The sequence below is a fragment of the Camelus ferus genome, chromosome 31, assembly GCF_009834535.1.
Source record: "Camelus ferus isolate YT-003-E chromosome 31, BCGSAC_Cfer_1.0, whole genome shotgun sequence".
NCBI lineage: Eukaryota > Metazoa > Chordata > Mammalia > Artiodactyla > Camelidae > Camelus > Camelus ferus.
This window is the reverse complement of record NC_045726.1, coordinates 9,263,485-9,290,023: the sequence shown is the minus strand read 5'-3', so window position 1 is coordinate 9,290,023 and position 26,539 is coordinate 9,263,485. Positions and strand designations below refer to the sequence as shown.

General features: G+C 39.4%; 1 protein-coding gene across 3 annotated transcripts in view; it reads right to left on the bottom strand.

Annotated features, from left to right (window-relative positions):
* Positions 1–26,539, bottom strand: part of KIF13B (kinesin family member 13B) — a 165,768-nt gene that overhangs the window by 77,245 nt on the left and 61,984 nt on the right. For all 3 annotated transcript variants that reach the window (XM_032470947.1, XM_032470946.1, XM_032470945.1), the window contains exons 7-13: positions 23,840–23,927; positions 20,999–21,133; positions 19,013–19,125; positions 17,763–17,874; positions 11,784–11,996; positions 10,320–10,430; positions 5,364–5,498 (exon numbers count right to left, since the gene is read on the bottom strand). In XM_032470947.1, the coding sequence (XP_032326838.1) occupies positions 5,364–5,498; positions 10,320–10,430; positions 11,784–11,996; positions 17,763–17,874; positions 19,013–19,125; positions 20,999–21,133; positions 23,840–23,927 (907 nt within the window). The remainder of the gene's footprint in view (positions 1–5,363; positions 5,499–10,319; positions 10,431–11,783; positions 11,997–17,762; positions 17,875–19,012; positions 19,126–20,998; positions 21,134–23,839; positions 23,928–26,539) is intronic.

The following is a 26,539-nucleotide window of genomic DNA, read 5'->3' as shown; positions in this document are numbered from 1 at the left end:
AAGTCAGACAATAAGCTTTTTGATATGTTCTTCCTGTGGTGTTCTAAGGACTGCAATAAAAACACTGATGAGGGAAAGAAAGAAACTTAGCAGACATTGTGAGTAACTAAATGCTGTGGAAGTACAAGGTATCAGGGACACCCTTTCAGTCTCTATGTGATATGAGTATAATAACCCCAAGGTTTATTAGTTTTAGGGAACACTTTAGCAAATACCTTTCTTCATCCATTTTATTTCATTTCACTAGAGATAATTAGTTAGGTGTTCTATGAATTCACTGTCACCTGCTTCCCTATGAAGCAACTATTTATGTGGTGCTTCTGAAAATCTCCCTTTGATCAACTAAGACCTAAAAGAGTGAGAAAGAGGAAGGGGAGGAAGACGGAGAGTGACACATTTCAGGGGGCGGCTTTCCCCACGTGGCAGACAGAAGAGCAGTCAGTGCGGCCCACCCAGTGCCTCAGCCTTATCAGTGTCTCAGTTCCTGAAGGAAAAGCTGGGTACCGGGGGCAATAAGCAGAGAAGGATTCGTTCCTCTTTACAGATCTAAATAATCAATAGTCTTTAAGAAAGAAATCGCTCTGGCTTAACAGAACTAGGCTGAAGACAGCCTTTCAGGAATGGAGGTGAGGAATGAAGGAAAAGTATCTGTCTTTTGCAAATTCAAATATTACACTAGGTGAGCCCAACTGCTGCCAACCAAATACTCCCCACGGCCACACCTGGGTCCCTGAAGCCCGGCCCATGGCTCCGTCAACACTGAACGGCAGCATCCCTGCCATTCTGATCACCACCGGTGACAGAACGCTGGCGGGCGGTTCACCTGCAGGGGGAGCCGTGCTCGCTGCAGGGCCAACACACTCTCTGAGGCTGCTGTGGGACCTCTGGCACAAGTCTTGACCAAGTGTGTATGTGTATAATTTGCCCCAAATCCTTCAGAATCACCTTGCTTCCCAAGGCATTATTAGCTGACTTGTGAAAAGAGTATATCCAGAAAGGTACAAGCAAAACCACTCAAAGATCTGGTGGATAATTCAAAGGCGTGATTAGAATCAATCATACTATGATTCTACTTCTGTAATTAAAAAATATGTATCAGTATAAATCTACACATCCATAAAGGAACAGACTCAGAATACAGATAAAAATATTAAATAATGACTGTGGTCTTGTCTGGGTGTTGGAATTTGGGTTCTAATCCCCCCTTCTTTTTCCAGTATGTTCTTCTAAGACTTTTTAGGAAAAAAAGTGTATTGCTAGCATAATGTTAAGGCGAGGGGAGAAGTTCTTCCCTCTAGAAGCTTGGCTTATGCTGATATAAATCTCCAAGTCTCTCAAAAAACTAAAAACAGAATTACCATATGACCTAGTAATTCTACTGGGTATACATCAAAAAAAAAAAAAAAACAACAACTACTAATTCGAAAAGATACACACCTCAATGTTCAAAGCAGCATTATTTACAATTACTAAGATATGGAAGCAACCTAAGTGTCCAACAATAGACAAATGATAAAGAAGATGTGGTGTGTGTGTGTATACATATATAGACATATGTATATACATAAACACAATGGAATACTACTCAACCAAAAAAATTGAAATTTTGCCATTTGTAGCAACATGGGTGGACTTGGAGGGCATTATGCTTAGTAAAATAAGTCAGACAGAGAAAGATAAATACTGTATGATATGGCTTTTATACAGAATCTAAAAACTACAAACTAGTGAATGTAACAAAAAAGAAACAGACTCACAGATACAGAAAACAAACTAGTGGTTACCAGTGTGGGGAGAGGGGCATTACAGGGCTGGGAGAGTGGGAGGTACAAACTACTGGGTGTAAGACAGGCTCAAGAATGTACTGTACAACACGGGGAATAGAGCCAACATTCTGTACTAACTGTATATGGAGTGTAACCTTTGAAAATTGTATAAAAATTTCTAAAATAATCAGTTTAGAAAGAAAGAAATCTCCAGTCTACCTCAGAACTGCAGGCAGGCCTTGCTTTGCACAAGAGGGCAGGACTGTAAAAATAACTTGGCAAAGAGATCTTAATCAATGGGGAAAACTGCAAAAATTCTGTGACATTTAAAAATGTCATGTTTGAAGAATTCTCTCACTGTTACAACATATAGGGAAAAAACAGTAAAATTATTTTATATTTTAGTAATATTTATTTAGTACACTGTCACTGAGATCATTAGAAACACTGAAACATACAGCAGTTTATTTCTTTGTTAAAAGCTTATTGAGAGTAGTCTGAACGCTGCTTGCCTGCCTCTTCGCAATACAGAACTTGCAACATGGAGTAAGAGTATTCTCCACAGCTTGGCAAATTGTCATACTCCTTTCTAAGCTTCTACCACTTTATCCTTTGTGCCTTCAACATTGCAAAATATCTCCAAGAGTTCCCCTCATGTGAATTGCTTTCTGCTATCACTCTCTTCAAGACAGCTTCATCCTTCCCATCACAACCACTTTCATTATTTACATCCATCTAAGTTCACCTCCACTTATCTCCTCCAGCTGCACATCTAGAATCTCATGAACGGCAGTGATTTCAACATCATTTACTAAACTGTGTTAACTGTGTGCAATCTGTGTATATTGGAACCATGCAAAGCAAGAGCTGCCTATGCATGCAAATTAGATGCAAAATTACCTTGTGAATTACGTTCCACCTATGATCTGGCCACCATACCTTGCCTCTGCCAATTCTAGACAGAACAAATAAATGGAGGATCCTATTCTGGAAGAGAACCATTCAACTGGGGACTAGAAAGAATGTTAGAGGTAATTTAATCCAGCGCCCTCATTTTATAGATGGGGTGCTGAAAGTCACTCAGTGATGTGAAGTTATCTGCTCAGCACCTAAACTGACTTGAGAATTTGAAGGCAAAGAAATAAAAAATGCTCAGCCTCCAAATTCCTCCATCCCACATCATGGTATCGTTTTACTGAAGCAAAAACTGTTCTTGGACTGAGATCATCCTTTTGAATGTGCTTTGTCATGAATATACTTTTGTCATGGGTTTAGCTTGGGCAGTGAAGAAATCAACACTGCCTCAAACTCTGCCAAAACCGGGTTGACCACACAGTCTGAAACAGAATCCAACACCTCCACACAAGATGACCAGAAATATTCTGACTGCTCTCCAAAAGTCCTTAAATAGTTTCTTTGTGTAATTTTTTAGTTAAGGAACAGATACGAATCAAGTTTGTGGGTTTTTATTTTGTGGGGTGTATGTGTTTGTGTTCCAATTTGAACTTCATCACATCAGAAAGAAAAAATTCACAGTTCTGAAAATTAAAAGGGCAGAATTCCTAAGTCATATTCTAATACTGCATCTCCTAAAGCATATGAATGTCTACAGCTGAAATTCCAACACAAAGTGCTGCCAACACTGCTTAGAAGCACAGCGAGTGATGTGCTAGTGCATCATTTCTTTCCAAAGGACAAGGATAATACAACAAGGTGCTAGAGTATCAAATGAGAAAACGGCACGTGGAGTACTTTATATGTGTATCGTGCTTCTGTTTATAAAGTGCTCCTATATGTCAAATCCCATTTAATCCTCCAGGAACCCTGTGAGGTAGCCAGCCAGAGAGAATTTCCCTTTACAGAGGAAGAATCTGTAGACTTGGCGGGGGGGGGGGGGGGGGGCACAAAGGACTAGAGATCTAACATCTGCTAAGCCAAGGTACGAGACAAAAACTCAAGGCATCACACCCCTAACTCCAGGTTGCTCACACCACACCACAACCCCAGATGTGCACACGTGACTGTGTGCAAAGACACGCTTTAACTTACAGCATAATAAAGCATGGTATGGGATACTTATGCATAAAGGGGCCTTATCAAAACGCCACAGAGCAGTTATCCCAGATATCACTGATAAGAACTGGGAAGCCAGCCAATGCGTCATGAATTCTTCAGTCTCTTTGGAAATGAAATGACACAATTCTCTCATTTTAAAGCTGCTTCCAGCTGTACCAGCTCATTACCTTCACTTTGCCAGTCACTAACTTAGTTAAACCCACACAGATAGTTCCTGCATTATGAGGGGGGAAAATTTTTCCTCCCAATATTTATTAACCATATGTCAGAGTCATATATAATCCATTACATAATGCAGTTATGCTCTGGGCTTGGCAAAGGCAATTTTGACAAAGTCCTCATAATTTATGTAGTGTCTCAAGAATCATGCTCATTCTAATGTCGGCTCTTGTCTTCCTGACATGTCCCGTGACATATAGATTTCAGTGTATATGAGTATACACACAGTGCATATAGATTCCAATGTATATACTTTTTTCTGATCCATACTCTGACCCTCAGTCTCTAAGTGTCCTACTCTCTCTCTCTCTCTTTCTTTTTTAATTTAAGCATAGTTTACAATGTCGTGTCAATTTCTGGTGTATAACATGTTTCAGTCATACATATACATACATATATTCATTTTCATATTCTTTTTCATTGTAGGTTATAGTCTTTTTTTCCTTTCCTGTCAGTTTTATTGAGGTATAACTGACATACTGCACTGTGTACGTTTAAGGTGTACAGTCATTTGACTTGTATGCATCATGAGATGATGAAAACAAAAGATTAGTCTCATACAGATACAATATTAAAAAAATAGGAAAAAAAATTTTTCCACGTGATGAGACCTCTTAGAATATACTCTCTTGACAACATTTATATATAACACCCAGCAGTGTTAACGATATTTATCATGTTGTACATTATATCCCTAGTACTCAGTTATCTTATAACTGCAAGTTTGTACCTTTGGACTGCCTTCATCCAATTCCCCCTCCCCCGACCCAGTTACACTCTTTTAAGTTGAAAATCCAAAAATTTTAATGTTCCTAAGAGTTACTGGAAACACACGTTTCAAACCGAGTAGTCCTAAGAACGTAACTTCCTTTAAATATATCCTCTTGTAAGCTAAGAAACCACTCACAAAAACGTATGCTTCACACAAAAATAACAACAGCTTTAGTCTACCAATGAATCACTTAGTTTAAAACTCATTCTTCAACCTTTAAAGTTACCTGCTTAACTCCCTGGTTTTATCATGTAAAATGATAGAAGCTAAGCTACTTCATTTGCTGAAAATAATATCAGAATGTCAGTTTTTATATTTACTCAGTTGAATGACATCACTCAAAGACTTAAAAAGAGAAACCGATCCCAGAAATTCAGGTTCTTCTACACTTCAGCTTACTCAAATAAAAACAATTTGCTAACTCGTTATTTCTGAATATGCCTGGTTCTCCAAGTGTGAAATACTACTCTGAAATACTGTTCTATTTCATGGCAGGAAACTGGAAATAGTAGCAAAGCCTGTTACTTCACCTTTAAGTAGTAAACCAGGAGTTCATTCAGAGCAGGATCAGCATTCAGGTTAACAAGGAAACATTTATCATCCCCAACTTTAATTCCCGAAGACTGAAGAGATATTCCAAGACTCTCAAGCTGTTTCTGTCGCTCCTGTAAATGCAGTACACAATTATTAACTCCACAACGGCAAGATATAAAAAGTCTTAGAGTAATTATTAAACAACCTTATAACTCAAATATGTTATCTTAGGATATGGTATTATACAGATTACTGTATTCGTTCTCCTTCTAAATAATATAATGTTGTTCTGTTAACTAAAACTTTTTTATCAAAAATAAAGCCATTAAAAATAGCAACCAAGTGTACTACTGAGGTCTCAATTTTCATTCCTGAAAATATCTAACATCCTGAATTCATCTTTCTCACTTAATTCTATACAAATAAGCAAATGTAAGTGTGTTTTTCACAACTGTGATTTTTCTAAAAAGCCAAGTTCTTAATACTACTCTGCTGCTTGACACTCAGCCAGGATAAAGGCCAAACTCCCTCAAAGTCCCTTCAGTCTGGCCTGTTTACTCTCCATCATGGCATCTTGATACTCCTACCCTCAAATCCTGTACTACAGTTACATGGAACATCTTCCAGGCTCCTGAAGGTGTCAAGAATGCTCTCTAGTCTAAGGGATTTTACACCTACTCCTTCTATCTGGAGCATACCTGTCTTCACGCTTGGTAACTGTTCACGTGACCATTTACTTCTCTGTTAGGGCATGGACCCCATCTATCCACTGTGTATTCCTAGCACCTAGCACCGTGCACACACACAGGATCACTCAAATCGTCAGTCCTGTGAATTTATCAAAATAAAATCTGTATATTCATTCAAGCACCATTTTCGTAAGAGCATGAACCTTCCCTTTTTGTGCCTACCTGTCTCTGAAACCACACAACATATGAACGTGTCCACACAGGGAGAGGCATATGAACCCTGCAATCTAGGCTCTATGACGAAGGAGTATGAATTGGGGCAGAACAGGGGTTCTCTGACTGTGTATAAATAGCAAATAGTAAAAAGTCACCAAGGACCTTTGATTCTGAGGAAAGACAAGACAGAATAAGTTATTTAACTAGGGCTATGCAGTAAATTTGCAGAATAATTAAACTGCAGCCTTAGAATTTGCTATTTCTCGGCATGCTGTCCTAAGTTACACAGCCACTGCAACCCAGTCAACCTCACCTAAAAGCATACCATTACAAACGCAGGGAAGGGGATATTTTGGTTGTGGGTCTTTGAATCAAGCCTCTCTTCTGACGAAAAAATACTACTGGGTTCTTTCAGAAGTTCTGAATAGGTTAGCACTAGACATTAGAGTTTTCAGCACATAATTCTAAGAAATTACTATCCTTGAAAAAGAACTATGTTCTTCAAATGAGGAAAGCAATTCTAATATATCCTGTGTAGTCCCGTCTGAGCAAAGGCTCCTTTACTTAGAGATACTGGTGTAACTGAAGAGTTATTCCAGGAATAAGAAACATTTCTCTACAAAAAGTATTTTTTTTAATAAACTAAAAATGACATGGGTAGATGCTCATGAACTAATGTTAAAATGAAAAATGCAGAGTGTAACTAGTACAACCATCCATGCACCGGGAAAACCTGAAAGAAACTACAAAGGTAGTAACGGTAGTTTTCTTTGGATGATCGGATCAGGTAAATTTTCTTCACAATAATCTTTCTGTATTTTCTATATGTAAATATGACGTTTGAAATACAATCCTTTCTTCTACTTTTACATTTACCATGACCCTTAATTCTCACTGGGAAATAATTAAAAGATTTAAAAGAAATTTGGTCACTATCAAAATTTTAATTTGTGGCAAAATTTTAATTCATACAGAGACAAAGTCAAGCCTGAAAAAGAAAATATGACTTAACAAGGGGAAAGCTGCTCAGAGGGAAAAGACAAGACTAAACTGAGATAATGTACATAAAACAGCCAAGATGTACTTACGTAGCATATGGCATATAGTAAATGTTTTAACAGATAAATTAATAAATTCTTTCTAGTTCCTACTGGTGAGATCTAAGAATCTTAGTTTGACATCCAAGCCCTATAACAGCCAAACTTACTAAGCTTATTTCCACCTACTCCCACACTCCCTAATAGTAACTTTCTGACTTTTGCTCAGTATTGATGACAGAATATGGAACAAATGTTAACTGAATACAGGTTTGTCCAAGGTCACTGAACAAATCTATGCCAAAGGCAGGAATGTAAATTCCTGGTTAGCAGTGGGAGTAAGCTATTGTTTTATCCTACTTCTTAAGCACCTTCCTGTCACTTGAGAGTTTATAAAGATAAAAACATCACAAAATTTTTGTCCAAACCAAAGGGCACAATATTGGAAAACTATCAATTTGTTGTTACAGCTGCCACCAAAAAAATTTACAGTTTTTAATCGTCTAAAAAATTACAAAAGTTTGCAACATCTAGGAATCAGTTCAAAGAATAAAAAAGTATTGTATGATGAAATACAGTTATGCTTAATGATATCACTAAATACTGCTTCTGATATCAAAAACTGACATCTTACAGAAAAAGTGAACCAAACAGTAAACAGTACAGCCATCTGGGTCCGATGGTGCCTGTCACAGCTCTTCAAGTCTGCTGCTGAAGCCATAAATAACACAAAAACCAATGAGCGTGGCACATTCCAATAAAATTGCTTATGAAGAGAAATGGCAAGACGGGGTTTGGCCCAAGGACTTAGTCTGCCAACCCCTGGTCTATCTCACTTAAGCGTACGTTTCTTACTAAGAACATAAAAGAAGAAAATAAGAGACACTGTGGTATCATAGATATGGCACTGGGCTTAGAAATAAGTCGACTTGAGTTCTGACTGTTTACTCAAAAATATTATTAAGCATATACTTTCAGAAGCTAAAAGATATGACCTTTTTCTTGGGAACAAATTCATCAGGTAATAAAAGTATACAGGAGAAACTGAATAGTAAAGTTTAACGTGATTAAAAGGTCACAGGATCTCACTGGCACAGACAATCTCGGGGGCTGGCATACTAGAGGGACATGCCACAGAACACAGAGGACTTATGGGGAGTCTGGCTGACTTGGAACAGACCCCCAAGAATGACATAAAAAGTTCTTCAAAAAAGAAATCTACTTAACTTAGTTCACCCAGATTTCTCGAAAGTTATCTGACCAAGTACCCTTTATCCCCCAAAAGACCTGTTAACAATTTGTGGCTATGGTGCCAGAAATACACTTTAGGAAATGTCAGTCTGTATTGCAGATTAGTCAATGATTAGTCAATGACCACCAGACCAAGTGTCTTCCAGTGAGAGAGGGGAAGAAAGCCCAGCAGCACTGAAGCCTGGGGGCTTGGAAAGATAAGGTGCTGGATAACATCAAAGAGGGAGTCAGGGAAGGAAAGATGCAACCGACAAGCTTCACCAGCCCTGCAACCTCACTCGGGCCTCCCCCGCTTTGTATCAGCGCAGAGCAGCCCAGGTACAGCAGGACTTCAAAGCCAACGTTTTACTTCCAGAGTAGCTCAAAAATGCTCACACAAGTTCATTCCAAATTGGACAATTATTAGAATGACTTTAGTTTATGAAAAACAGAAAGTAAAATACGTAATGAGAGATAAAGTTTATACACTGACGTATTCTTTGCTCTTTGAGGAATATGCTTTGAAGTAACCCAGTGCTGGGATATCAATAAGACCAGTCATACGTTGATCTTTAATGAAATCAGGTGATGGGTATCTGCGGACTGACTATACTCTTCTTTTCATCTGTTTTGAAAAGGGCTGTAACAAAAAAATGTTTACAAATGGACTCAAATCCTAGTCTGCACTAATATAAATCTAACATCCACTTTATGCTACACAGTAGCAGTATTGCCCTACAACATCGGATGTATCAATCGCTTCCAGACAGCATACTTAACGATGGAATCTACTGGGGGACAGAAGTGGCAAGTTCTGTCTATTCGCTCACACAAGAAACAGTTGAAAACACTAGAGATTTTTAACTTCAGAAAAGGAGGGGAAGAGGCAGGGGTGACTTCAAGTATCTGGGCAGTTAACAGTCCCCGTCTCGCCAGGCTGTTGGGAGGACTTGGGAGGATTAAATAAAATATTCTATTTAAAAGTGATCGTAACATGTAAGTGTATTCAGTTAGTATGGATATTATTATTACTATTAGTTACCGCATCCAAGTGGGACACTTATTCTCCTGGCTTTGGAAGAACAAACTAAGGCCAAAGAGTAGAAATGAAACAATAAAAGATTTCAATTAAATAGCCACTATCAGAGTTGTCCAATCATGAGAAGACTGCTCGACAGGTTACTGAGCTCCAGATTACAATACGCAATATATATTTCTAAAACAGAGGCTGAATAGCCATCTAACAGGAAAGCCATAGAGTAAATCTTTTACGAAGTAGAAATTGGACATTTTTGGATTGTCTCCAAGTGCCAGTGTTCCCACTCTAAGATTTCACAACTCTGTCTGTATTAAGTGGTCTGAAAATGAGAGGCAGTCACCTCAGATTTAGGTATTTCCTGTTATTTTACTAAGCTGTCATACTGAAGCCAGAAGCTCACAGCCTAAGTACCTAGTGCTAATAATTTTGGTTGGTGAAGTTCCTCAGGTCTGCAAAGCATGTAACAGAATCAGGCGTTCAGAGCCAGAGGCTACAAAGTAGTTATTTCATTTAAAAACTATACAATCCTAACAAAAATATTTCTTACATAACGAACAATCAATTAATTTTAATTATACCTTCAAATTAACGCTGTATAAACTCCTGGATTTAGATCTTATTATTGGTGCTAGATTTGCCATTTTCAAAGCTAAATAAAACTCAAAAAGGAACCAGAAACACGCGTGAGCTGCACTGCACAAACTGCTGCAAGGATTCTCTCCTTAAGCAGGAAACACCAACCTGAGCGATCTCCTCAGTTTTCCTCAATTTCTCCTCCCAGGTCACAGTCATCTCCTGGATGAGCTTCTCTGATTCTTCTAGCCGGTCTTTCAGCTCTGGAGATTGCATTGCCTACGAGCAAAATGTTTATTTCATGAAATGTCTGCACAGTGCCCTGAAAAAAGAATTAACTAAATTCAGAAGGTCAAGAGGAACAATCTGCCTCCTCTCAGCTTACTGAGGTCTCTGATCTGCCCAAGACACAACAAGGACTGCCACTGGCCCACTGCATCCAGACTGCACGGGTCCCACAGACTCATCCAGTTACCCAGCAGGATTGAAATGCTTAACTTTTTTCCTTTTTTGCTAACCTATTGCTATTGTGAAATCTAATTACATTTAGGGAGGAAAAAAGTTCCAGCTATCAAGAGCTTATTTTTTAAATCCCAATGCATCTAAACTCTTACACATGATTCATTTGAGTCTTCACTGATGACTGGGTATGTGCAGATTAAATTTGCACATGTTGCAAACTGGATGGTGTTGTTAACACCAAGAAGACAGAAACAAAATTTCAAAAAATCTTAATGAACTGTAAAATTACTCCTGCAAAAACAGGATAAGATTCAACAGGCAAAAATACAATCAAGGTCATTGTTTTGACCATGTAATTTATCGATTTACTGCTAGAAAACAGGTCATGAGGAGGAAGAGGCTATGGTCCCAGGCCCAGGAAAGAGTCCCACAGTGCTGGGAAATCGTGGGAATAAAAATGCTAATTAAACTAGGGATTCTGAATCTGACATTTTATTCCTCTTTTGATAAAAAGATAAGCATTTGATTTGTGGTTGGAATGGTGTAGGTTTCAAATTCAATAATGGAAAACAAATATCACACATCATAGAATGTACAAAGGATGGTGAAAACAGAGCACCATTAAATAGACGGCTCCTTCTGTTATCAAATATTCTTTCCTATGAGCATAACAAATCCACAACGTGGAAAAACTAGATCATTATGGTGTGGAAGACCTTCCTAAGATTTCTGTTCTGACTTCAACCTGTGAACACATGATACAACAAAAATCCATTTGATTCCTCTTCCAATTAGTCTGTGCCCACCCTCCATTTTCTGCACTAATATGAAGTTGTATCTATTTTTGTTTCATGCATCTTCCTCTCTCTCCCCCTTATTCTATTACACCTCTTCCCTCTTGTCTGCTCCCTATAGTGTGGAAAGAAACATTTTCTCAGTTCCCTTTATTCTCTGCTCAAAGGCCATCCTTTAACACCTGTGACAATGATCTAAATCTCAACTATGACAATTTATCTGTTTTCCTTTGCTACACATCCCAAATCTCTCTTCCTACAGGAAATTCAAAAATTCTAAGTAGAGTACTCATCCCTGACAGCCCCGAGGGAAGAAAATTCAAGTCCCAGCTTTGCTGGATTCCCCCAGACCCAGGAAACAGGCCCGTGCCCTAACCTCTGCTTTGGTCAGCTGCTCGCGCAGCTTTTCTACTTCTTCGCGGAGATCCCGGATAATCCGTGCATTGGGATCCTCGTTCACCACTGCGTGGTTCACGATGTGCTTGGCGCGATCTGCATACCGCAGGGTTGAAAGGGTTTCGTCATAGTTGTCGGCTGCCGGACTCACAGTAGCTACCATGGCAGTCTTGCTGTTACCCCCAAGACTGTCCTAGAGGAGGAAAGAAACTGAACATCACTTTAAAGTTGGAAGAAAACATATGGGAATGTTGCAGTGAGAAATGATGAGGTAATGTCCCCAGGTCAAACACAAATTTAAGGACAAAGCTAGGACTAAAATACAGATATGCCAACTCCCCTAGTCCCAAGTTCTGTCTTCTCAGAAAGCTACTTTTCTGCAAAAGGGAGTTTTGGGTTTTGAGAAAGAACAGGGAAATACAATGAAGCCTACATTAATTCCAGTTTAATAAAAATTAATTCTAAGTCAATTTGTACTCTTTTAACAGGCAACATGATACCATCAGTCAGCAGACTGCTCAAAATAAAAATGCTTTCTTAAATGCCTACAAAATCTTCCTGAACAATCGTAACAGTATCTGATCAAAGAGTGATTACCTACAATCCACTCCATAAAGCGATACACCTGGAGTCTCTGTGAAGCCTAAGTCATGGCCCAGAAAGTGGTGCTGTTATAAGCTATCAAGCACCTTGTAAGTTTTTTAAAACAAAGTACAATTACAGTCTTAAAAAACAGAAGAATACACTGAAGGCACTTCATCTCATTCCCTCTGACAGCACTTTAAAAACCACTGAAACAAGCTTCATGTTCTATACAACTGCTTCTAAACTGGAGACGGGGTGCTGAAAAAAAGACATCTGTCTCCACTATCCTAGAACTGCTAAGTACAGTGAAGTGCGCTATGGAACAGGCTCAAACCAATTCTATAAGCTACTTTCACTCAAGAATATTAAAAATGACTAGATGTAACTCAGAATTACCAAGTGACACTTGGGAACTCCAGTCTACTCCATGCAAAGGGGCCAGACCACAGCACACAAATGCGGGGTGAAATCCTGCCACGGAGACGGCCTCAGTCCGGCCCCTGGCTCGTCCCCCTGCGTCCTTCCCTTCCCTTGAGGGTGGGTGGGACTTGCTGCTCCATCTCTAAGGGAGCGAATACAGCATAAGTGGCAGCACGTCACGTCTGGGATTAGATTATAAAAGACTGGCTTCTGGTGTGGGTGTTTTCTCTCACTGTGAGGGATCCCACTGCCATGGGGGGGGGAGGGGTGGCCCTAGGAAGAGACCACAGGAGTGAGTTTGGACACACATCTTCTGATGCCAGCCAACAAGCACTTAGGTGAGCAGATGCAACCCCAGCGGCCTGGTGAGGCCTGCAGCCCCAGGTGACACTTGGGTTGCAGCCACATGAGAGACCCCACCCACAGCCACATGGCTGCACCTGGGATCCTGACCCAGAGAAACTGTGAGGTGACAAGTGATGGTTGTTCCCAGCTGTCAAGTCTTCAGGGTAATCTGTTATATAGCTACAGATAACTACTAATACACTAATATGTCATCCCAGGATGAGAATTACTCAGGAACAGATTCAATACCTCCTTTCACTAGTAGAGTGTCACTGAATTATGGATTCATAAGATTAGACAGAATACTTGAACAGGCCAGTAATGAAGAATCCAGGAGATCGCAAGAAAGCCAACTCTACCTTTGGGCAGCATTAACCTTATTCATCTTACAAAATATATAAATAACGTAAAGTTCTTTTGAAGATATAAAGTTCTTCCAGTATCAATATATCTAAAATTTGTTTGAACAATCCGTGATCTACACAACTTTGTGCATAGACTACGTAGTCCTCAGCCTCTTGTGAACCGGATTATTAGTCTCCCCATTTTACCGATGAAAAGCCAGAGGTTTGTCCTGGACAAAGGAGGTTAAGTGCCCTGCCTAAGAGCCAGGTCTAGTCAGCTGAAAATATTCTAGCCCAGCTGTATTCTGCCTTCCAGTCTAAGATGATTTCCACTCCCGGAGAGCTACCCACAGTAACACAGTAACACTTGGCAACACAGAGAGTTCAGACAGGACACCTTTCCAAATGATTCTGTCCTTGTGCTCGAAACAGAATAATTCCCTAGGTACTGCCAACAGTTTAATACAATTGCAAACAGTATGTCCGCTTATTCATGCATTACTGAAAAGCTGGTTTTCCACAGAAAACAGAGCTAGGACAATTCTTTCAAGGAAACACACTTTAACGCATGAAAAGGAAGGAAATGTAAGCAATTTCGGCTTCAGGAAGCAAAAGTGACTCTGCAGAGCCTGGAGGACTGCTCGCTACAGTCTTCACATCCAGACACCGATCCTATGCTGCTGGTGCCCAGGTCTGCCAACCTCCAGAAGAATGTCTGGAAGAGTCCCATGCGTGTTAATGAAATTCAAATATTATTCAAGACCACATGAGTTACACCTCAGGGTGGAATTCAGTCCCCCCCGCAGCATCGTGGTGGAGCGCGGCCCTTCCAGAACCACCACATTCTGTGAGCCCACACGAACAGCAACTGCTAGTGGGTAAAAGGGGGAGTTGCAACAATAACGACCAAAGGAGAAAAGCACGCACATTGTGCTTCAATTTGTGCTGAGAAGAGGAAACCTGGCAAACAACAAATACTTGCTATTTTCAAAGCCCTTGTGCATTAGCAACAATACGCTTATATTCAAAAATGGCCTCGTGCCATTAGCCAAAAGGAAAGAGTAACAAAAGGCCTGGCGCTCATTCAAGAGAAAGTAGAATGCTTCTTGTCTGCTCTTTAATTGTTTAATTAGGCAAATCAGATGAGCTTCGTTTCGAATGCGGCAACTGCAAATTAAATGGACATAGGAAAGAAATTTAATTTTGCAAGTTGGAATTTTTTGAAGCTGAAAGAACTCTTTGAACTCATCTAATCAAATTATTTCATTTTACCGACAAGAAATTGAGACCCAGGAAGATTGGCAGACTTACCAAAGGTCACAATGCTAGTTCAGAGCAGAGCTGAAATTATTCATTCATTCAACAGTTTATGAAGTTTACCATTTAGAGGGTGACCCTGGTGAGCAAATACTATATGATGAGAACTAAAGTAGAGATAAATACACTGTGGTCTGGGAAAACAGAGAAAAAGCAGAAAGCCCAGTCTTGAAAGGTTAGCAAAGACTCCCAAGGAAAGTGACATTTGACACCTCCAGATGAATAAGCATCACCAAGGTAAAGGGGATGGCGGAGGGAAGTAGGAAGAGAGATTGAGGAGGGGAGGAAGAATGTTCCCAGCAGAGTAAGAGCGGAGTCCGAGAAGTCAGCGCCCTCATCACTCAGCTAGAGCAGATAACGTCAAGGAGGAGAGCACTCGCGTCTATCCCCATCAAATCAAGCGTGGCCAGTCTCTCACTCTCGGACGTTATAAACATCAAGAGTACAACAAAATTATAACACAATTACAATGCAAAATAAAACTTTAAAAAGAAATTCAAATCTTATAAAGATGAGCAATTTTATGAGTTCGACGAAAGTTCGATCCAAGTCAAACAAGGACCAGGGAGAGTTAGACGAATTAAGAAATAAAGAAGGAAAAATCAACATAAAAGACACTTCAGAGGAGAATGATTTGCATATCAACGGATTCCAAAAGGCTTTGGGGAAAACTGTTTAAACTCCAGAATGTCTTACAAAAATGCCCCTACTTTTGTTCTTGCTTCAAAAGTCGAACATGATAAAAGGTCATGTAGTTTTTATGAAAAACATGACAAAATCCAAGGAAACTAGTCATTTCTTAAGCCTAAGAATTAACACACAGAAGTTACAATTATACCCTAACTTTACTAAACAGAAGATAGTGAGCTTTTAAAAAAGTGTTTAGTTTTGTTCTTCAATTTCAAGTATATTCAACAATTTCTATCACACTCGGTGAAAGTAAGGTGCTTCTCTTTCTTCTTTGGGGGAGGACAGTGGTCATTAGGTTTGTTTATTTACTTGTTTATTTTTAGAGGAGGTACTGGGGATTGAACCTGGGGCCTTGTGCATGCTAAGATTGCGCTCTACAGCTTGATCCATACCCTCCCCTCCCAGGTGCTTCTCTCTCTAATGAAAAGTAACCTTTGATAAGAAAAGCATAGCTGAGGGAACAGAGGATGGGCAGCAAAGTCAGCCCTGGGTTCCAATCTTGATTCTATTGTTTGAGTTCTGCGTCCACTGCCACATCTGTAAAATGGGAAAACCACCATTTGCCTTCCAAAGAGTAAATGAGATAATGTATGTGAAACACTTTGCATGGTACCTGATTCTCCTGAACCAAGTTCTCCTGGCCTGCAGCCTATGGCACGGACACTCAGTAATTAACCTATGTCATTTTAACTATGTCACTTAACAAAACATATTGCTTATTGTTGGTTTAAATGGACTTAAGTACAACACTGAAACAACAGGACAATGAATATTCTGTCTCTTAAATAAGGCACATCTAGAAATAATTATGAATGATCAGATAATATTTCTGTGGAAAGTTTTAGGGAGAAGGAAGTATCTTATCGAGATTTCTTTTGAAATCAAATGAGATTTCAAGATTAATTATTGACACATGGAGGCCAGTACAATTATTTGCTTGGTAATGAAACGTTTTGTAATATGTATGCCTTTAATTAAAGAGTTATTTACAAGTGATTTTTAATTACCAAATTTTGTTTATCCTTTTGTTTTAAATTTCTACATTTATTGCATTTTAGCCAAAGGAAGTAATCTACCTGATTTTCTACTGTGGCAGATTTCACTTAATAAAGCACGTTCAAACAGTGTGCAGAGTCTCAGAAAGTAAAGAGGAACTCTAATAACCCTTTGAGAGGGTGCAGGAACTAGGAGAAAACCCTACTCCCCATATAAACACAGTTCTCCAAACGTGTCAGGGAATGACTCGAAAGCAGTGTCCTCTACCAAGCTGCCTGCACTTAACTCATCTTTTTATCCTCAATCCCTGACACAGTGAGTAGGAGGGATTTGACAAATTCTTGATCAATGAGAAAATAAGCCATCACAAAACTAAACAGGGCTCATAAAATTGTTTCTCCATTAAAGAATATTTTAATGAGTATTAGGTAAAGTATTTTGTTCCGGGTTGACAACTTTATAAGGAGATAAACTATCAGTAGATTTTATATCCTCTAACTCCCAGTCCAATTCCCAGCTCACCACTCCAGCTCTCAAGACCAAAGGGAACCTCAAAGACTGGAAGAAACCTGGAAATAGTCTCTCTCTTCATCATTTCCTTGTCTCTCAAGGAATCACCAACTTGTGTTAGAATATTCTGTGTGCACATCTTCTCTCCCTTCCTACACTCTGAGTAATTACAGGGCAAGGAGTGTCAGGCATTTCTCTACATTCTCCTCACAGCATTTCATAGTTTTTTTCTTTCTAGTTGCCATTTCTCTCATTCTACTGAACCAATTAACCAGTGAATGACTGTGAGCTCTGTTCTGTATCCTTAAACACCTTTAAGAAGCTGAAGGCAAATTAAAATCATGAGTAGTCTTAAAACAGAAAAACAAGGTCCAAAATGTCAGTCAAACAAAAGGCGCCTGTGAGAAGGATGCAGCAGTCCGGCCGGGCCTGGAGGACGGTGGAAACTCCTTTCCTATGACTCACTCAGCTCTCAGATTAGCACTAGGTCCTCATTCTAGTCCCTAAAGTCTCAGGGACAACTGTGTGGTTCAGCGTACCCAGAACGTCCACTGCCTCCAGGTTCCGGTGAATCAGGAAGAAACCTGTGTTTAATCCATTAAAATTATGATTATCATACAAGAATCTAACGATTATAAATCTGAACACTGACATAGGAAATGATAATTGGGAGAAATTGATAGACTACTTTTTATTCTTTCTTTTTACCAACCACCAAGAGCATCCCAGGAAGAAGGGGAAAAAAAACTTACTTTGAGCAGCCAAGTGAGAACTGAGTCACGATATGGAACAAATTTATTCTTGTTTTTGCCAGCACCCTGATCCGCCAGGGCTGAGATAACCAGACCGAGGGTTGTGAGGGACCTGCATGGTGCAACAAATCATAATAATCAGAAAAACCTGAGGAGATCAAATGTCACAGTTTAGTACACAGATTGAACACCAAGATGCCTTTGTACCAGTACGAGAAAGCATGTTGTCAGCACTGTGCTGCTCGGGTTAAACACACAGACACTCTAAAAGCTGGTATCCCTTTACGCTAAGCTATAGAACTGCTTAGCTGAATTTTGTTTTTCATTTTTGTAAATAAAAATGTAAGCTATAAACCATTAGGTCAAGATAATGACGCAAACACACATATCTTTAAGAAAGGAAGCAAGAAACACAATACAATTAACTAAAACAAGTACAAAGCAAAAGCTTTCATACACACACACACACACACACACACACACACATCTCAATGTGTAATAGCACAGCGTCTGGAGGATGGTGCTCCATAATCTCTAAATGATCATGCTGTGTGTCCTTCCTGGAGCCACGGGGATAGAAAAGACTCCTGCCCACAGGAGCTAAATTTAGCTTAAAATATGAAAATATAACCATACGAAGGACTCGGTGTACAAAAATGACTTTATAAAGCCCTAGCTTCTTGGCATAAACGAGCACCACGGCAGTCATAAAAGGGAAAGCCCGACGTGGCTAGCATATGTGCCGTGGTTTGTTCAGACAGTGACACCCACGCCCAGATCCATAGCTGGACCCTGATACTCTGTCTTTGTCTTTTCTACAGCTTAGACCAGTGGTTCTCCCCTGGAAGGTGGCTGTGTCCCCACAGTGAGCAGCTGGCAATGTCTGGAGATAATCTGGGTGGTCACCACTGGGGGTCGGGGAGGGAGGTGGCAGGCACTGCTGCCACCTAGTGGGGAGAGGCCAGGGATGCCACTAGACAGCCTGCAAGGCACAGGACTGCTCCCTGGGACAGAGAACTCCCTGGCCCCAAACCTCAACGGCGCTGCCCTGGAGAAACCTGTGACCTGAGGCTGTGCGTCTCAGCTCCACAGACATTTCAACACAACATAAAACAGGCTCGGGCTCTTCAAATATACGGATGAAAAACATTCTCAACTATTTACTCTTTACAGCCCCGGTGGCTCCAGAATCCCCCTCCCTCAGGGGCCGCAGCGCCCCCGCCCGACTGGCAGGCCAGGGAGGCACCTACTTGTTGATGTTGCTCCCCTCCTTCAGCCGGTCCCCCGCCGCCCCCGTCTTCGTGGCTCGCTCGCTGCCGGCCAAGTCCACCAAGCTCAGTTTGCCCACTTTCTCTCCAGAGGTCTAGGAGGGAGACCGGCAGGTGCCGGTTAAGAGTTCAGTGACACGCTCCACCCAGAGTGTGTATTGTCCAAGTCCTCTCTTAAACAGTGTTTACTGTCATTTTAAAATTCATTTGTGATGCTACAGAATACAGTAAGAAAACTGTCCAGTCCCGCAGCAGATACACACACACATGTACACAAGTACTAACGCAGACAGAAAGTCACCTCAGAGAACAGTGCCCCCAAAATGGTACATTTTGAAGGGAACCCAACAAAATTTTCATAGAAGAGTAGATAAAATTTATAAGGTACAAATTTTAATATATGAAACCGTGCTTAAAATTTCATGTATATTTACCAATCATCCTAAGGGTAAATATTTGCATGTCTTATGATATTAAAAAATCTGTCTTTTATACAACAGAAGGATCCCTCAAAAACTCAACACTTTCTAAAATTTCATATTATTCATATAATTCCCTTGTTTCACAATTTCAGGTATTAAACTTAAATATTTTTCTAGTTATTATGACATTTTCCTTTATCCAAAATGTTCCATTATCAAATCACACACAGAACAGATATTTAATACTTTAGCAGCAATATAAGAAGTGTGGGAAAGCAATGCCAAAATCTATAAACTGGACCATTTTTTAAAACTTCCCTTTAAAATACACATTTATATTTGTTTCCATAAATAAACATGTGGCTAACAAAAAGATATTCAGCTTCCCAAATCAAAAGTACTTTTGGTTAAAAAAACGTCAGTATGTTTTTTGTTTTATGCTGAAAAGGAAACAGGAAACAAAGAACTTTTTGTCATTACACTAATCTTGCTGGGATGGTAAAAGAAGACAAATATTCTTTCAGCAAATGAAAAATCTTGCCAAAATGTAGCTCTTTGCCAGGGTGATCATTTTAGCTTCTGGTATTTGAAACTGATTCGCTGGAGGGTAGTAATAAAAAATGCAAAAGTTCACAGAAAAAATAAGAGGGAAAACACAGATGTATCAGTCGATACAGAAGTTTTCGCTCTGGTAGGAGCGCATACATCTCTGGCTCTGTTGACGCTTCATAAGTTTCTCAAGAAATACTCAAAAATTATTCTACAAATCTAGCAATCTTACAGTACAACTTCCCCAGTGTAACTTACACCTTCTAACACTTAGCTATTTAGCAGAAGGTAACACTTTGAAAGAAACTCCACTAAACCAGCTAGGGGACTATTAGCCTACACAGTCTGCCATCAGAGTTTAAAGCTCAAAAAGCGCTGTGGCAGAGACCGTGGGCCATCCATTTATATAACCTGTTTCAACTTCTTAAAGTTGGAGAGGGTGGAGAACTAAAACCTCCATTTCTCAGACTTAGGGTGTGACTTCGGCTCTGTCAGTCAGATACACCTTCTTTAGATTTAGAAAGCAGAAACCAAGCAGAGGTCATCCATCCCCCTGGGCCATTCTGGCTTTTTTTCTGCTGGCAAGCAGGATTGTAGACATACGAGTTTTCCTGAAACAGGGTCCCCGCTCACATTCCCCACCTCCCAGGGCACAAAGAGGCAGCCTCATTGACCCCTGTGTCCTGGACCACAGCTTTGGGAGTGGCCTCAGAGGGAGGACCACCCTCAGTGGATGAGATCTGTGCCATCCTGAATGTTATTTCTACAGGTCTAGAACCCACTCCTCTGAAGGTATTCCAACAGCTTCATAATTGCCCAGTTCCCTCCACTAAATCCCTTTCTGCTTACCTAGAGTGGCTTCTGTGTCTTGTCCTGAGCCCTAACTGACAAACATGCCTCACTAGGACTTTAAGTCATATAATACCTGAAGGGAATAAGATAAACCACGATTCACTTGAGAAATTTTTTTAAAAAGGCCACGCATCTCAGCACCTACCCCAGACCTCACGTCGTATAAAGTATGTGTGAGGGTGATTTTGAAGACCGCGTGGGATCGGCTGCTCTCCTCGTTCATGTTGGTGGCAGCGACGGTACGAGACTTGTTACCCTCAGACATCAGAGACTCAATATCCTAAGTGGAAACAAGTCAGAGACACAAGTTTCATCACCTAATAACCATTAAAACTCTCCTATGCTACGAAGTGCATTCCAAGTTCCACTACTTAGTCAACCATGTTTGCAGTTTACATTCTGTTTTTTCAATGACCATTAAGCCCCACAGAGTACTAGAGCCAATACCATCTCTGAAAACTCAATACATTATTTGCAGTGGGTGCAGATCAAGTGGCAGCTCTGAAATTAGACAAGTTCGGAAGCTACATGCTGAGTCCCACGAGACGGACAAACGCGCCATGCCAACCCTCATCTAGAAATTTGAAAAAAACTTTGTTTCTTTAATTACAGCAACAGAAGTTAATTGCTAAATCAAATTAGACTATATGCATAAACAGCAAACAATAATTTGCAACCCCTTCTAGCACTGTATCACCACATCGGTGTATAGATCTTTACTAGATCTGTTTTTAGAAAATCAGAACATCAAGAGACTAATTTTCTGTACAGATTTACCACTTTGTTGCCATTATAGCTAAAAAAGAGAGAGCCTGATACACTCAAAAGTTATCATGAGATCTTCATTTATTTTTAATGTTATAACTCTAAAACAGTTACTTAAGCAATCTGGAATTTAGTTTCATAAACAACAACAAAGCTATAACATCCTCTACCTTACAAGGATTTTAATGAGGAACAATATAGATAATGAGTCCACTAGTTGCCTCCTTTTATCTCCCCCTCTTCCCGGTAAAGCTGAGCACACTGCAGTGGAACTAAGAGACTACATTTCCCAGATGCCCCGGCAACCAGTCTGGCCATATGACTAAGTTTCAGTGAGCAAGACAAAAAGTCACCTTGGAATTCACCTTAAAGGGAGTAGGCAGACCACCATATCTTGGTTCTAAGGGCCATCCTCAGCTATGAGAATAAGGCACCACTACAGAGCTGGCTCTCTGGGGAGAGTGGGACGGTCCTGACAGCATCTTTGGAGCCGCCATACTAGCCCCCCCCATTTGTTCACTCTAATATAAACTGAAAGCACCTACTATAAGCCAGGTACATTTTAAGATACTGAGGATACATAATGAACAAAACAGGTAATTCATATTCTAAAGAACTTAAGTCCTGTTATGCTTTTCTGTTATATGCAGCTAAATATAATCTTAATTGACACATATATGAAAAACTTTGAAAACCACAGGATTCCGTTTTGCTATATAAATGAAAAAGAAGAGTGTTTAAGGGAAGAATTCAACGCGATAAATAAAAAGCTTCAAAGTAAACATCTCAAAAAGAGGTATAAGTAGGCACCAAAATGGAAAAAAAAAAAGGTAAAATTCACAATTTTCTCGATTTATTCCAAGTCCATTTTAGATCCATTAAATCTAACAACACTGACACTTAATGTTAAAAGCTTTATCCTATTTAGCCTACATTTATTCACTGGTCTATGATCATCTAAACATCCATTGGTCTTTAATCTGTTGTCTCTTCCATAAACTCTCTATTGAGCCTTTTTATTTTTTTTTTTAACAAAATGGCTTTTTATACTTCCCAATCTCCTCTGAGCTCTCAAGAAAATCTTGATCTCCCTCCACTGTTGCATAAATAAACTCTCAATCATTATTAAAATAACAATACCTAACATGTATATGATTCCAAGGAGGTTTCCAAGAATTTTCACACGCGTTATCTCACTTGATCTCCTCCAAGAAGCCTTCCTGAATCCCACCCTCCCCAAATACGTACACATCCATTTAAGTTAGGTACTCTTCTTCCAAACTACCATGAATCCCGAACATGCATCTCTCACTGCACTTAAAATTACGTTGTTTTATAATATCTTTGTAACATCTGTAAGCATCTTTAGAGAATAGGCCATCTCATTCATTTCTTATTTCTTCAGCACTCAGCACAATGTCTGGCATAGACAGGTGTTCAATAAATGCTTACTAAATGAAGTAACTAATGTTTACTAAATTAAGTATCATTGACCAAATAACAGGATTTGATTAATGAACAAAGGAATTAATGACTCTACCTCAAAAGACAGTCAAAACAATAAAGCTAATTTCCATTTAAAAAATTAGGACAAAGAGGCTTGGTGAGATGGAGTTAATGATCCAGAGTCACAGAGGAGTCACCAGACCAGCATCCTCTGACTCCTACTTCAGTGTGCCGTACATTACGTCACAGCTCACCCACCTCCACTTCCCCAATGAGGAAAGCCCAATGGCTTACACAAAGCAGAACTACGACGTTTGAAAATGAAGAGAACTCTTAACTAGAGGCCAGTGAGTGATTATCTCAAATTAGAAACAGGTTTTGAATTTCCAACTACTCAACTCATTTTATCTCCTATCATTAAATTAACAAAATCATAAGCAACATCATTATTTTATGTAATACTAGGTAAGAAAAAACACGGCTTTTTATCATTTTAAAGTACAATTGTAAGGAGTATCACAGTTTTAGAGACCATAAAATATGGAAAAAATGTGTCTCACAATAAATGAATAGATATGCCTTGCAAATATGTATACCTTCTCTCAAAATTAAACAGATCTAGCAGCCATATACAGCTTTATAATAAAGACTTTGTAAAGTGACTTCTTAAGTGACACTATCATAAATTTATTTTAATTTTTAAAAAATCACAAATTTAACAACAAAAAAATTTGCTATAATGAGTTTTAGTAGTTTACACAAAGGATGCTGTTACCTTGTAGCTTGTGACAGCCAGTTTAGAAAGTCCATCGACATAGGGTCCCAACACACTGTGCTCTCTGACTTTTAATGTTTGACGGCTTCTGTTCGTTAAAATCAAAAGAAATGGTTTTTAAACAATAACCTGTTTTTAAAAGAATTCAACTATGCTCCATAAAAATATATACTGAATTCAACAAAAATCTCAAATAAATGGAACAAACAGACTTGATCCCAGAAGAATTTTAAACCAAACTTTAAAATCTCAACTAGTAAGAACTTCATAATGTGGTAAAAGATCACATCATTCAAATGGGTGCACTGTGGGATGTCTACTACCACAAAGAATGCAGAGTCAAATAAATACAAACAATCTACTTGTCAGATCATAGAATGTGGCACAAAGAGCAGAAACTCAGTAAATGTTAACTGCAGGAAAGAAAACTACAGACCAATCTCAATCAGGAATAAAGACAAATATAGAGAAACAAAAATAAAGACAACAGATTGAATCTGAGTGATTTAAAACCCTAAAACTGGGCTGTGCCAGGGCTGTTATGCTGTTTAAATATTGAAAAGATTCATGCCCTTTACCACAATGAGAGACTGAAGAGAAAAAAAAAGCAATCATTTCAATAAACTATTAAAATGACATGAAGAATGATTCAATAAAATTAAATACTCATGCATGATTAAAAAATAAATAAACCTCTTGCAACCAAGGAACTAATGAAACCAGTAAAGGGCACCTTCCAAAAACCTAGAGCGTATCAAGTACTTAATGACACCAACCAAAAAAGTATTAAGAATAGCTGATGATCGAGTCTATCTCAAAAAGCTCTTCAAAAAAACAAATATTGCAATAAAAAAGAATACTTGTTGATAGCAAGGTTGTAAGTGAGTCTTATTTTATGTAACTTATTATTTTCTAATGATTTGGAATTCTATAGCACCCTAAGGATCAACCACCAAAAACTTCACTTATTACTACAAAACTGTATATAAAGCAGATATAGAATATTTGACTTAGTTCTGATCTTAAGAATAATATTCTATCAATTTTTCTCCTTTCATGTTTCCCTTTTTTCTTTAAGATAGTGTATATTATCTCTTGAGTAAAGCAACGTTATTACATTAGGACACATAGCAGACAGTGAATTAACAATCAGTACTTCAGTAAAGTAACTAGATTCTCTCAAATAGTCTTTCACTGAAAAGGAATCACCTTCAGAGGTTGTAATCCGTTCACTTTGGCTCTTGAGAAACACCACAAAAATCCTCAAGAAACTCCGACGGAGGAGACAACAAGAGCTAACACTTCCTGAGCACTGACTATGTGCTAGTAAATGTTCTAAGACCTCCGGTGTATCATCCCAGTGTAACTTCACAATAGCCCGCTGAGATACTATGTAACATTATCATCCCCTCTGTACAAATGTGGCCTAGAAAGCATAGGAAACTTGCATAATAGGTAACAGGTAGAGGATCTGGATCCAGATGCAGGTGAATCCAAAGCCCATGCTACTAATTACTCGATTATACACAAGACAAACATCTAAGAAATTACTAAAGACTGTCGGCAAATTGTAGATAACGTTCAAGCTACTCACCCAAGCACTGTGGAATATGAAACATGAGAACGAAGTCAGCTAAGAACTTCTGGAAAGAGTAGGTCTGGGATCTCAAAGAAAGGGATGCTCTTCACAGAGGTAAAGGTGCAAGAAAAAGTATCCAAGGCAGACCCAGAAAAAGTACAGGGGCACAATATCCAGCAAGATGTGGGTACCTAAGGCCATCACCTTCCTACCTCTGGCCACCTTTTGTTCCCTGTCTCGACATCCATGCATACTGCCCTCCACAAAGGACAGCTGGGTCACTTTCCAAACACCTCCATGCTTTGGCACAGGCTGTCCCCATATCTGAATTGTTCTCACCTAACTTCTCAGTGGACAGACTCCTGCTCAGCACAAAACTCATCAAGCATCCTCTGCAGAATCCTCCCTTTTCCTCTGGACAGTCACCCCTTCTCTGCTCTCACCTATTCTGTATAAGCCGTCTTCACAACTTAGAAGCATTATTGCATTGATTCATAACTATTTGTTTCCAAAACTCCCATTCTGTCCACACTGAGGTCTTCCTCTGTGACCGCATGGTGCCTGACATACAGTGATCACGCGGTGTTAGGTTTTGTATAGAAACACTAAGGGTCAATTCAATCTCACTCTGAAAGCCCTGCAGATCATTATCTTTGCTAAAGAAAAAAGACGCCATTGAGGAGGAGGCAGGTTTGGTTTTCTCTTGCCTGAGTATCACTATGACTCACTGCCTCTAAGACCATCTTTCCTTGATCATCTTTTTCATCCAAACATAACTAGATGCCCCCTTGTCGTCCTCTGCACTTTCTATACCCCTCAGCTCTGTTATGCTGTGTGGCTCTTTGACCTTCCAAATGCCGTTCTTACATCAATAAGCCACAGGCTGTGGTTATTATCTGTTTCATTCTCTCCACTGTTGCACTTCCTTAAAATCTGAACTTAGAGAACTCTCTGCAATGAACAAATTTCCTCAGAGTTATCTTAGTTTCAGTTATGACTGCAGAGTGAAATCTGCATGTTTGAAGGCTTTCTAATACTTTTGAGCCACTTCTCTTTCAAAGTCTATGCCACACAATGGACACTATTTTCTCTCTAAGCATCATTAATATTAACTATCTTGA